This window comes from Sinocyclocheilus grahami, unplaced genomic scaffold (genome assembly GCF_001515645.1).
Source record: "Sinocyclocheilus grahami isolate Dianchi unplaced genomic scaffold, SAMN03320097.WGS_v1.1 scaffold512.1, whole genome shotgun sequence".
Lineage (NCBI taxonomy): Eukaryota > Metazoa > Chordata > Actinopteri > Cypriniformes > Cyprinidae > Sinocyclocheilus > Sinocyclocheilus grahami.
This window is the reverse complement of record NW_015505691.1, coordinates 571,666-586,266: the sequence shown is the minus strand read 5'-3', so window position 1 is coordinate 586,266 and position 14,601 is coordinate 571,666. Positions and strand designations below refer to the sequence as shown.

The 14,601-nt window shown below is 38.3% G+C and overlaps 1 protein-coding gene across 1 annotated transcript; it reads left to right on the top strand.

Annotated features, from left to right (window-relative positions):
* Positions 1 to 208: 208 nt before the first annotated feature.
* LOC107554750 (gastrula zinc finger protein XlCGF57.1-like) lies at positions 209 to 12,841 on the top strand. Its single transcript, XM_016237349.1, has 2 exons — positions 209 to 235; positions 10,699 to 12,841. The coding sequence occupies exon 2, from the start codon at positions 10,704 to 10,706 to the stop codon at positions 12,231 to 12,233; it is 1,530 nt and encodes a 509-aa protein (XP_016092835.1). The 5' UTR covers positions 209 to 235; positions 10,699 to 10,703; the 3' UTR covers positions 12,234 to 12,841.
* Positions 12,842 to 14,601: the final 1,760 nt, after the last annotated feature.

Genomic DNA, 14,601 nt, shown 5'->3' with positions numbered 1-14,601 from the left:
ACTCATCCACTCGTTTAAACACGCCCCCACATGTCTACGTCACTGTCTTGGAAGATTTGCGTAACGCCGCCCAAATGTTAACGCAAAGAAAGGTGTAAGTTTTATTCTTGCTGTAGTATTGTTGCCGCCGCCGCCGCCATGTCGTGGATTATAAAGATGGCGTTTATTAAAGAGGAGAGTGAAGACATGAAGATTGAAGAAGCATTCAGATATGAAGATACTGAGGAACAAACAGGTTAGATTTCATTCTCAAAGCTGAAATCAATCATTTGATTCTTACTATGTTTTCTTTCACAGTAATTAAAGCTATTTTTGAAGTGTTGTATGTGTGGCTTAGTTAAAGTGGCTTTATACGTGATACAGAGCAGGTTGCATTGTGGATAATCGTGTTGAGATCACATGACCAAACAAATACTAATGCTGCCTTTAAGTGTACCTGAGAGAAGCATTAGTTATTATAACATGGTTTCACAGACAGGGTTTAGACTAAGCCAGGACTTGGCAATAGTTCAATTAGGACATTTAAGTCATTTTTTATTAACGTGCCTTAGAAAAAACATTACTGGTGTGCATTTTGAGATATTTTAAGATCAGTCAGTGCATGTTTCTTTCAGTTAAAACAGCTCAGACTTACATTTTATTCTGGGATTAGGCTTAAGCCTCGTCTGTGAAACCGGGGGACCATGTAATAAATTGGGGGGGGAAATGGAAGTAGTTTAAAACCGTTAAATTAAACCCAATATCAACTTCTGAACTGAGCAGAACAGAATGCAAACCATTCTTTTCTGTTACTTAAAGGGGTCATATGCAATTTCAAGTTTCAAGTCTTTGGAGTGTTACAAGCTGTTTGTGCGCATATAATATCCGTAAAGTTGCAAAGACTAAAGTCTCAAACCCAAATAGATATTTTTCATTAAAGTTAAGACTCATCCACTCGTTTAAACACGCCCCCACATGTCTACGTCACTGTGTTGGAAGATTTGCGTAACGCCGCCCAAATGTTAACGCAAAGAAAGGTGTAAGTTTTATTCTTGCTGTAGTATTGTTGCCGCCGCCGCCGCCATGTCGTGGAGATGCTGTGTGTTCCAAATATGGTGAGGGGCGTAACATTTCCGTCTCACGCTTGAGGTATTCGGCCAATCGCAACACACTGGATAGCTGGCCAATCACAGCACACCTCGCTTTTCAGACCGATGAGCTTTGTAAAAATCAACGCATTTCAGAAAGGCGGGGCATAGAGGAGAAAAAATAATGTACAGTATGTGGAAAATAATGTTTTTTTAACCTTAAACCATGTAAACATTGCATTACACCAAATACACAAAATAATGTTATTTGTAGCATCGTCATATGACCCCTTTAAATGTGAAACGGTATCTAACAAAAGCATTTATTTTGCACAAATCTGACTGGCTGATTGGAAATGCAAATTCATTATCTGCCAGTAGTTAAATTCAAATTAATTTGCTGTAATCAAAAAGCAGCTCTGCACTCGTAGCTATGATTTAAAATAATAACGAAATATAATAGAGATAAGGAAGTTTTTGATCATTTTCCACGGCACACCCGACAACAGTGGTTGGGAAACACTGTTTTAACATTAATTCATATTTAAGTCAGCGATTGCTTTGAGAATCAGTGCAGTTTGCATGCACTGTATAAGACTTTTATTGGGACATGATAAAGTATCACTCAAGATATCACTAGGGGATAGACAAAAGCAATCAAGAATTAAAGAAGAAGTGTTCAATTATCTAAAAAAAGACAGGAAATATGGAAAGAATATAAATTGTAATTGTGCGGTAATGCGCCGTTAAGTTGGTTTGCAAAAACCGCCAATAAACATAAGAAGAAGAAGGACTTTTATTTTGGTCTGTCTGTGTGACGTCATAAGGCGGCGCCGCGCTGCATCTGTTGTGATTCGGCTGTAGAAAGGTTTGGGGTTTCAAGCGTTTAAAGAGTTTAAATGGAACAGTTCAGGCATTTTTTTTGTTTGTTTTTACAAGCGATTTAAAATGATTTAATATTTATAGGATGTAACATTGTGCGTGAGGAAAGCGAATCTACTAACAGAAAAAGTGCGTCTCATTTAGCGTGAAATCTGTTTATTGTAAACAGTTGAAGGCTGCAAGGAAAAAAAAAAATCTTGGTTTATTTTATTAATCTTATCACAGATTTCATTGTCTATTGTGGTGTGTCTAAACTTATCACAGATCTATTGTGGTGTGTCTAAACCTGTTTATAGTCCAACACACTTTTGGGGAAGTTTATATTAATTCTGATTTTCTGATTTATTATTATTTTTTTCATGTTCTTATCTTAAATATGACAATGTGTCCAAACACAGAAGAAAACTAGAGGTCTACGTGACATACAGTTATAAAGATGGCGTTTATTAAAGAGGAGAGTGAAGACATGAAGATTGAAGAAGCATTCAGATATGAAGATACTGAGGAACAAACAGGTTAGATTTCATTCTCAAAGCTGAAATCAATCATTTGATTCTTACTATGTTTTCTTTCACAGTAATTAAAGCTATTTTTGAAGTGTTGTATGTGTGGCTTAGTTAAAGTGGCTTTATACGTGATATAGAGCAGGTTGCATTGTGGATAATCGTGTTGAGATCACATGACCAAACAAATACTAATGCTGCCTTTAAGTGTACCTGAGAGAAGCATTAGTTATTATAACATGGTTTCACAGACAGGGTTTAGACTAAGCCAGGACTTGGCAATAGTTCAATTAGGACATTTAAGTCATTTTTTATTAACGTGCCTTAGAAAAAACATTACTGGTGTGCATTTTGAGATATTTTAAGATCAGTCAGTGCATGTTTCTTTCAGTTAAAACAGCTCAGAAGGGGTCATATGCAATTTCAAGTTTCAAGTCTTTGGAGTGTTACAAGCTGTTTGTGCGCATATAATATCCGTAAAGTTGCAAAGACTAAAGTCTCAAACCCAAATAGATATTTTTCATTAAAGTTAAGACTCATCCACTCGTTTAAACACGCCCCCACATGTCTACGTCACTGTGTTGGAAGATTTGCGTAACGCCGCCCAAATGTTAACGCAAAGAAAGGTGTAAGTTTTATTCTTGCTGTAGTATTGTTGCCGCCGCCGCCGCCATGTCGTGGAGATGCTGTGTGTTCCAAATATGGTGAGGGGCGTAACATTTCCGTCTCACGCTTGAGGTATTCGGCCAATCGCAACACACTGGATAGCTGGCCAATCACAGCACACCTCGCTTTTCAGACCGATGAGCTTTGTAAAAATCAACGCATTTCAGAAAGGCGGGGCATAGAGGAGAAAAAATAATGTACAGTATGTGGAAAATAATGTTTTTTTAACCTTAAACCATGTAAACATTGCATTACACCAAATACACAAAATAATGTTATTTGTAGCATCGTCATATGACCCCTTTAAATGTGAAACGGTATCTAACAAAAGCATTTATTTTGCACAAATCTGACTGGCTGATTGGAAATGCAAATTCATTATCTGCCAGTAGTTAAATTCAAATTAATTTGCTGTAATCAAAAAGCAGCTCTGCACTCGTAGCTAGTTTGAAACTTGCAGCACTCATATTTATCCAATTAAATCATAATAGTCTTTTTGAAGTTTAATCGTCACATCACATTACGCCATATTAAGCACGGTTTCTGTTTTTCATCCCTGAATTTAAGGAAATATAATTTAGCTTATACCATTAAAGGTATTTAAGACTTTTTAAGGATCCGCAGAAACCCTGTAGTAAGCACTCTCTTTCTGTTGTGCTCCCTCTGTTCCTGTAACTTTCGTGCTAATGCTCATTCAGAGACTTGTTTGCTGTCAGAATGAGCCTTTATGCAAAAATGAACATGTACACATTTATAATTTTTTGTTTGCATATAAAGAAATTGTTAAAAAGTTTTGCATTGGGGAAAACATGTTTAAAAAGTATTATACAACACACACGTGTCTAAGCACCTGACAGGAAAGCATACATTACATTTTATCTTTATGATTTTGTTTGTGCTTAAGCTTTAATATGATGCATTTTCATGTGATGAGCAGCTTAGGTTGTGCACTTTCTCTACAGCAGTTTACTCCGTGTCCTTTAAAATGCATTATTCTCTTCTGTAAAGTGACATGATTGTTGGATGTTTTTCCATGTTCTGTTTGGACACCATTAATTAATAATTAAATTGACCTTAATTTCTTTCATTTGTATCGATCAGTTAATGCAGTCCGAACATCAATAATTAATTTTGCTAAGTTGGTGAAGCAATATGGCTAGTATAGCAAAACCATGGTTAATGTGTGGTTACTTTAGTTTAACTTTTTTTTTTTTTGGTAGTAAAACCATGTTTAATTTTCATAAAGGTACATATGTAATTAAAACATTATGTAATTGAGTGCAGAAATGAACGCGAGTAATCTTACCTGACGCTGATATTAAAGTAGCTAGTCTTAACAGTTTACGTGATCTGGCTCTTGCTTTTATTATTATTTTTTTATTTCTTTGCCGGGAGGCAAACATATCAAACATGTGCACAGTAAGAGCATCTACGGTAGTTCACATTGGCTAAAACACACAAGGAAACGCATTGTGAACAAAATATCGTTGGTAATCACAGACATTCGCATTCGGATGGGATTGGTTTTCTCAGAGGATCACTGAGTTTGCCAAAAAGACTAAGTAATTTGCTCTAGAGTTATTACAGAGGTTGTGTGAGAAAAACCGATTCGGACGGGATTTTGTAAGTTGACAATAAATCTGATCAAGTTATAATAATGGAAATCAATCCGAATGACTATGCAATGCATGCATACAAAGCGCAGGACCTCTGCAACGCCCAGATGTACAAAATAGACCTCCCTCCTCTGTAATACACACGGAGATGTTAGTCCCGTCTGAATTTGTACATGAAAATCACTGACATTGTTTGATAAGTATCAAAGCTCAAACATAGTTTAGAAAACCAGTCCCGCCAGAATAGTAACTCACTGAAATAATTTCGCAAATTTTTGTTGAAAACCAACAAACAAATAAAATTAGCAACACTATGCACTTTGTTTGTATAAACATAAAAATAACATAAAAAATCATGACCAGATTGAAAATAAATAATAATAAATTGGTTGGGCTGCTTGGAGCATAGAATGTTTTCTACAAACATGTACTAAATTTTTCAAATAAAGTTTGGACCGGCTGAATGAGAATCCTCTGTCTGACAGTAGGTGGTGCTTATGGAACAGCAGGAATAAGAGCTGTTTCCTGCTAACTTCTGTAAACTAAGCAGCACTATCGGTAACGATAATTAGATGATATTTTGCTGAGTGTGTTATTGTGCTGCTATCTTAAGGACTACCGTGGACAGCTGACTTCTAAAGTTATTGATATTCTTCATATTCTGTGTGGTGATCAGTTCACAGCAGGGATAGAAATTTATCTTTTCCAATAAGTTTAAATTGATTTTTAACTTTTATGGGCATTTTTACCTTTTATAAAGCCATTTTTTCTAAAAGTGTGCATCATCTTCTCAGTCAAATTCTTAAATTGAATCAGTCAATTAGAATAATAAGTCATTTGGGCTGTTACCAAGCAAATGAATTCAGTATTGACAAAATCAATCTGCGATGCAGAGGAAACACAGACGCTGCATTAGAAGTGGCATTTAGATGCATTTACACACTGTTTAATGCAGGACATGAATGCATTTAACCTGCAGTTACAAATGCTTTAATACGGTTTTGATATTTTAAACATAAAACGTTGAATGCTGATATTTGAAATGATAAAAAAAAAAAAAAATGTTAAAGATATTTTAAATGTGAAATTAAAACTGTCAGTAGGTGGCAGTAAGTCACTGTTAATAAGGGAGTCATTGCGATTGAACCAAATAATTTAAACGGTTGATTCATTCAGGAACGAAACACCGTCATGTTGCTCAGAGATGCAAATTGGAATTATATTTGTTGGCGAAATAGAGCAAAAACAGTCAATATTGTGTCTAAAACGTAAGTGTCTTAAAATAAAATGTTTGTTTATTGAACTGCTGTATAAAATCAGTATCAAATTTGTAATGCTGCTTTTTGGTGGAAAAAAACGTCAGCCTTCACGTGATACTGAATAACTATATGAAATTATATAAATATATACATTTCTGCCCCCATATCTTGAATTTTGTGATCATTCTAAATGCATTTTAATAAACTGAATCATGCGGTGAAAGAACGCACACTGGTCTAACCTACTAACTTACATGGTAACTCTCTCATGAGTCATTGATGTTAGCAAGACAAATGAACTATATTTGCCTTTTGGGTAATTAGCTGTAATTTCGAGGCACAGGTTGCTTAGTCTTTTGTTCATCACCACTCCCCTCCACACCAAGACAAACGCAACTGGGAAGGGAGGGAGGGCTTCACTTCTGTTGCTCTCTGCCTGTCAGTGATGTGCCGATCAATGTGTACTACACTACTGTGCTACGGAGGATATATGAGGGGAGAAAGTCTCAACATTTCCCGGACCGACCTGATATTTTGATGTTTTATTTGTTTGACAGGGAAGGTTGTGCGCAAACAAACACACACGTGCACATATATTCATTTACTTAAAAAAAAAAACACTCCCCAGAAAAAAGGGCACTTTCTTTCGAGGAAGAAAAAAGGCAGGTGCTCAAGCCCCCTTTGATGTCAATGTGTGCACGTGCCTGCATAGAATTAACTCATGTTCTTTCATATAATTTCTCTCAGCACTCTGCCTTTCATGTTTTCATATATATTGCGCCTACATGAGATTGTTACTAAATTTGCTTAATGCTAAGCAGAATTTACCATTTTAACGATAATTAAAATATGAAATGATAAAACCAAGCGTTAGGATTTTTTATTATGGTTTATTGTCAAATTGGTAACCATTTCATCCCTACTATAAAGAATCACTCTTTTCTCGCTTGAAGAAAGGTTTTGTTCGTCATGCAGACAACCAACAGGCACGTAAACTGATGAGTTTTAGGAGTTACAGACACATTTAATTACTGGAGTGAATCTGCAAAATTCTTCTGTGAGTCACTCCTGAAATTGTAATAACCGTAGCAATAGACTGGACAAAACAAATCTATATCAAAATAAACCTGTGCAAACAAATATTTGATTTATTTAAGTTATTCAATGCATTAATTAAATAATACATTACACATTATTATAATTAATGATTAACCTATTTGTTTTATCTAAATGGCACGAGACTTACTTATTGTTACTTCAGTACAATAAAAATGCTAAAAATGGTTATAATAGTAATTTTCAGAAAATCCAAAAGCAAAAAATTTATAATTGGCAAATGAGGCAATGAGTGATCCTCTGCATCCATCTACTGGTTATAGTGGTAGTTTAGTGGTAATTTCATGACATTTTCATTTTATAAGTGTTTGTTTTCCACAAGGTTGCACATTGCAATTTTGTTACCTTTTTCTCTCGAGTGGCCTGTAGCATGAACGAGATGAACAAATCCAACCTGGTTTATATCAGGATCAGCGGGCTCACAAAGCTCGATAGAAACGTTTTGCCAACTCAGAGTTTGAGATTAACTCTGGAGCGCGTGCACCTGAAAGTGTGACACATGCAGCAAACAGCCAATCACAGAATGTGGAGAGCATTAGCAAAGCGTCAGATTGATTCACTTATCGCGAGAGTCGGCGCAATTAACTTTTCTGCTGAAGATTAAACAATGTCTATTAAAAATAAATTTAAAGGGGTCATATGATGCTGCTAAAAAGAACATTATTTTGTGTATTTGGTGTAATGAAATGTGTTCATGCAGTTTAAGGTTCAAAAAACATTATTTTCCACATACTGTACATTATTGTTTCTCCTCTATGCCCCGCCTTTCTGAAACGCACCGATTTTTACAACGCTCACCGGTCTGAAAAGCGAGGTGGGCTCTGATTGGCCAGCTATCCAGTGTGTTGGGATTGGCCGAATACCTCAGGCATGAGACGGAAATGTTACGCCCCTCACCATACTGTGATGCCCTGTCCGGCCGGAGCATAACATAAAACCATGTCTGCATTTGTGATCGGAGAAATGACAAACAACAAGTGCTATTCTACACTGCTCAAAACTCGCATTTGAATCGTCAGTGGCAAATTCTTTAAATATAGAAAACATACTTTCAGTCTGTGAGTCAGAACAGCCGGCATTGTTGTCTACTCTTCCAGGATCAGGAAACAGTCCTCCATAAAATGTGCGTCATCTTCAGGAACGGCCGGCGGGCTGAGTGAGAGGAGGCCGGTGAGCTTGAGAACGGCACGGCCGGCGGGCTTGCGGCAACCACATGTGACGACCCCGGGCTGGACTCCGCTTCGTCCACGGTGAAAGCCGATCCGGTGATCCACAGCGTGAAGTTGATGTATTTCCTCAGCGACCAGCACGAATCAGCTCTAGGCATGACGAAGCGGATATCGTCCTCTTTTGGAAGGCCAAACAAAGTAGTTTCGCTTTCACAATGAAACGCCGTGTCTCCACGGCATGGCGGCAACAACAATACTACAGCGAGAATAAAAGTTACGCCTTCTTTCTTTGCGTTAACATTTGGGCGGCGTTATGCAAATCTTCCCACATAGTGACATAGACATGTGGGGGCGTGTTAGAACGAGCCGTTTTAGGGGGGCGTGGCTGACTCTTAACTTTTATAAAGAATATCTCTTTGGATTTGAGACTTTAGTCTTTGCAACTTTACAGATCTTCTTTATGCACCAAGAGCTTGTAACACTCAAAAGTGAAAGGAAAAATTGAAATCGCATCATATGACTAGGGCTGTCGCGATAACCACAATACTGCGCTATTGACGAGCAAACCGCAGAGGAATGCAAGAACCGCAGCAACCGCGATTTTTCTGTGTTTTATTTTTTTGTAAGGTTATGCTCTTCTCGTTTTACACTTCATGCATGTGGACTGAATATTAAACAAGTTAGTAATGATAACATAATATGTACCATGCTGATTTGTACAGAGGCTCCGTAGATTTGCACTTAACTAGCCTAAACAGACAGTGAATGAGAGCGAGATCGACTGAGCACGTGCGATTACTTGCGTCTGTCCTCCAGGCCGAGTCATATATATTTGTGAAAATAGGTTGTCATGTTCAAGGAAAGCGAAATCTCTGTCTTAGCATTGACGTATAGCTGGTCAGCTGAGCCTTCTAAAGTGGCGCTCAAAGTTAAAATGATTTCAACAGCGTGTTTCATTACGTCTCTTTGAATGAATGAATCAGCGTTTTTGAACGTGTAGATGACCCCTTTAAATGCATTACAAGGCAGGAATAAACACTTATGCTGCAGCAAAAGTTTGAGAAGGCAGCAAAGAAAATGTATGACTATGCAAAGGAATCAAATGAAGTTTCACACAGAGCTCAAAAGGAAAACATATAAGTTTAGTCATTTTAAAAGTTGGATATATTAAAGCTTATCTATATGCATCTATATTTAATTTAAGCTTCAGTCCGTAACTTTTTTGGGGGGGGTTAAAAATGATACGAAATCAGTTTTTGAGCAAGTACATAACCAGCCAGTGTTCAAAACTATCTCCTTACCTTAGACCGAGTGATGTGAAATGAGCTAACCGATCGCTAGATTTAATCACCATTGTAGCACGATTTATTGTAATGCTTTTTACTCAGTTGGTTATAACAAACTACTTACTTACTCGGTCAGATGACAATATCTGGTGAAAATTCTTATTTGGGTCATACTTCCAAGACGTAAAATCTGTGATTCTGAAGTACAGTGGATATCCACACCGGTGCGGTGACTGACAGCCACACATAAGTTACGCCTCAAAACATTAGATTCATCCGCACTGGAGCAAGACCCACGTTAGGAAAATAAATTTGCAAATAACTGCAATTGCAGATTTCAAACAGAGATGGCGACACAGAGGCAAAACTTAAGGACTGCAGCTTTAAAAGCAAAGCTTAAAATTAATTGCCACTTAATATAATAATTATAGGAATATATATGAATTATAAACAATTATAATTAATATAATATAATAAATAAGTATCCCCAAAAGTCTGGTAATTTTGTGTCTTCATTGCATCAGATATATGTCCCTTTGCTCACAGCTGATTGGTCCAGGTTGGGTTTGCGATCTCTAAACCAGAATAAAACCTGCTCTGGAGTACATGGGTAGCCATGTAGCATAAGTTACCATAGTGACAAAACCCGCTCAAAACCAACTCTTCTTGAGCCTGAAAACTTATTTGAAACGGCTTCGTGCTACAGGCCTCTGATGAGTTTGTGTTGCTATAAACAACAGTTCTTTTACAGCCCTGGTCTATGCTGTCAAAAGATCTAATAGCACTAAAAGAGAGATGTAACTGTAATAAGCACAGTTTATGTGTGACAATGGGGCTTAAATTCTGACTGAAACGGTTTACAAATACAGTTTCTCGTACTAAACAGTTAAGAGCATACTATTTTTTTTAGTTTGATAATTGACAAGTAGACTTTTTTTTTAGACAAGTCAAAAAAATTAACTACTGAAAGGTTCTGAGATTTCAGTTGATTAATCTTTGAAATCTAACCAATCTTAGTGCATAGGATCTAACATACATGTTTGATGCTTTAATGCTTTTGTGTTTGTTTTGATGTCTGTTGCTTTATGCCATTTAAATTGAGGTTAACTTGTTTTTGTCTTTTTTTCACTTTAGACTTGATGGCTTTGAAAGAGGAGACACAAGAATTGAATGAAATGGAAGAGAAAGACCAGTGTGAGAAACATCATGATTTCATAAATGGAGAAAAATCTTTTAGTTGCACACATACATCTTCACAAAAAAGAGTTCAGACGAATGGAAGTTATTTCACCTGTTTGCAGTGTGGAAAAAGTTTCACTCAAAAAGGAAACCTTAATGTCCACATGAAAATTCACATCAGCGAGAAATCGTACACATGCCCTCAGTGTGGAAAAAGTTTTACCCTTAAAGGAAACCTTAATACCCACATGAAAATTCACACTGGAGAGAGTCCTTACACCTGCAAACAGTGTGGGAGCAGCTTCTCACGAAAAGGAAGTCTTAAGACTCACATGAGACTTCACACTGGAGAGAAGCCGTATACATGCCCTCAGTGTGGAAACAGTTTTACACGTAAAGGAACCCTTAATACCCACATGAGAATTCACACTGGAGAGAAGCCTTACACCTGCAAAATGTGTGGGAACACCTTTTCACGAAAAGAAAGTCTAAAGACTCACATGAGAATTCACACCAGAGAGAAGCCTTACACATGTCCTCTGTGTGGAAAGAATTTTACACGTAAAGGAACCCTTAATGCCCACATGAGATGTCACACTGGACCTCACTTCTCACAAAAAGAAGGTCTTAAGGCTCCCATTAAAATTCACACTGGAGAGAAGCCGAGGTGTTTCACAAACAGGAAACACCTTAAGGATCATGTAGTAACTCATGCCGGAAAGAAGCCTTTTATGTGCCAACACTGTGGAAAGAGTTTCACACTTAATGGAAACTTCAAGGTTCACATGCGAATTCACACTGGAGAGAAACCGTACACGTGTGATCAGTGTGGAAAGAGTTTCAGACATAAAGTAACGCTTAATTACCACATGAGGATTCACTCAAGAGAGAACAGTTTTCTATGTTGTCAGTGTGGAAAGAGTTTCACAGACAGTAAAGAACTAAAGAGTCATGTAATAACTCACCATAATAACACTGGAGCAAATACTTTCATGTGCCATTACTGTGGAAAGGCTTGCATAAACGCAGCAAACCTTGAGATTCACATGAGAGTTCACACTGGAGAGAAGCCTTTTATCTGTCTCCAGTGTGGAAAGAGTTTCTCACGTAAAGGGAACCTTCAGACTCACATAAGGCTTCACACTGGAGAGAAGCCTTTCACATGTCTTCAGTGTGAGAAGAGTTTCACATATCAAAGAGACCTGAAAGGTCATTTGCAAACTCACTCTAGAAAGAAATTGCAGAGTTCTGAGTGTGACAAGAAGTTTAGAAGAAGAAGCGATTTTAAAAATCACCTGCACATTCACTCTAGAGGAAAGAGATTTAATTCTGTTCAGTGCAACAAAAAATTTCTACTGCCATCACACTTACTGATGCATCCGAAAAGTCATGCATATATGAGACCCTATTTGTGTTCTATATGTGGAAAGAGATTTAAATGGCTCAGCAATTTAAAATGGCACCAGAAAATATGTATTATGCAAAATTAATTTCAATTGTTTCAAACATCACTCATTCATTTGATTGAGTTTAAAACCTCCAAAATGTTAATTATTAGTTTTATTAATATTATTATAAGTATTAAAGTAAAATATTAGATAAAGTTGAAGCTTGCTGTGAAATGCCATGATGTACTGTAAATGAACAATCATAAATGAAAGAACATAAACGGAATGAAATAATAAACATTGCATTATCTGATTCAACTTGTGTTTTAAACGTTTTCAATCTGAACCTGTATTTGGCTACTGTTGGGGTTCCTGTGATGACATCTTGAAGTTGGTTCCAGTTGTGGGTTGCCTTATAGCTAAACACTGTCTCACACAATCTTATGTTGCAGCCTGATGCTAAAGTGATTTAAACCAAAGACTACAGAAATACAAAGACGGTTCACTTCTATACTTATGAATGGGAGAAATTGCAACGCGCAATATGGCGGAATAGTCCCGCCTTCTATATGAAAGAGCCCGTCGCTGATTGGTAAAGTCATTGTGTCACTGCAGCGGCCATTAGAAGCTCCGGTTCCCATAGAAACCGGAGGCTAGACCAGCCAATGCACATGTGTGAAGGTGTACAGACGTGACAGTTTTAAAGAAGATGTGCTGGCCAAACTTGGAAGCTTTCTTTATTAACTGTAAGCCTTTTTATTCAGCGCGGGAGTTTTCCTTGTTTATTCTGGTGAGTGCGTACACTCCTCCGGACGCGCGTGTAAATGCGGTGCTAGAACTGTTGGCCGATCAAATTACACGCACAGAGCAGCGTTATCGGGACTCTTTAATTATCATTCTCTGGGATTTTAATAAAGCTAATCTCACCCGTGAACTGCCTAAATATAGACAGCACATCACGTGCCCCACCAGAGACAGCAATATACTGGACCACTGCTACACTGTTTTAAAGTATGCATACCACTCTGTCCCCCGAGCAGCGCTGGGACTCTCTGATCACTGTTTGGGTCTTCTACCAGCCTATAGGCAGAAACTCAAATCTGCTAAGCCTGTAGTAAAAACTGTAAAGACATGGACTGTTGAAGCAGAGCAGGATTTACAGGCCTGCTTCGAATTTACTGATTGGAGTGTTTTTGAGGCTGCAGCTACTGATCTGGATGAGCTTACTGACACCATGATATCTTAACATTAGTTTCTGTGAGGACATGTGTGTACCCACCAGGACTTATTTAACATTTAACAATGACAAACCTTGGTTCAGTACAAAACTCAAACAGCTTCGCCAGGCCAAAGAGGATGCCTACAGGAGTGGGGACAAAGACTTGTACAAACAGGCCAAATACACACTAAATAGGGAGATAAGAGTGGCAAAGTTAAACTACTCTGGAAAGCTAAAAAAACAGCTTTCAAGCAACGTCCCTACATCAGTGTGGAAAGGCCTGAAAGCCATCACCAGCTACAAAACCCCATCCCACAGCACTGAGGCCAATCAACAACTGGCTGAAGACCTGAACGAATCGTAATGCAGGTTTGAAAAGCAAAAGCCTGGTCTGACACCCCACACCCACTCCGACCGTCTCACAGCACAGCCATCAACTCCCTCCCCCCTACTGTTTCTCAACCTGTACTCAAGATCTGTGAAGATGATGTAAGCAAAGTCTTCAGGAGACAGAAGATAAGGAAAGCCAAAGGCCCAGATTATGTCTCTCCAGCCTGCCTCAAAGCCTGTGCTGTCCAGATATCATCCATCTTCACATTGATCTTCAACAGATCCCTGGAGCTGGGTGAAGTCCCCTCCTGCTTCAAATGCTCCATCATCATCCCTGTACCCAAGAAACCAAAAATCACAAGACTTAATGACTACATTGCTTTAACGTCTGTGGTCATGAAGTCATTTGAGAGACTGGTATTGGCCCACCTGAAGGACATTACTGGACCCTTTCTGGACCCTCTGCAGTTTGCTTACCGAGCAAACAGGTCTGTGGATGATACAGTCAATATGGGACTGCACTACATCCTGCAACATCTGGACAAACCAGGGACTTATGCAAGGATCTTGTTTGTGGACTTCAGCTCCGCTTTCAACACCATCATCCCGGACACCCTTCAGAATAAACTGACCCAGCTCTCTGTACCCACATCCATCTATCAGTGGATCACCAGCTTCCTGACAGACAGGCAGCAGCTAGTGAGGATGGGAAAACTCACATCCAACACCTGCACTGGAGTTCCTCAGGGCTGTGTTCTCTCCCCACTGCTATTCTCCCTCTACACAGATGACTGCACCTCTAAATACCCCTCTGTCAAACTCCTGAAGTTTGCAGATGACACTACAGTCATCGGCCTCATCCCGGACAGCGACGAGTCTTCTTCCAGTCTGGTGCAGTCACAACAACCTGGAGCTGAACAC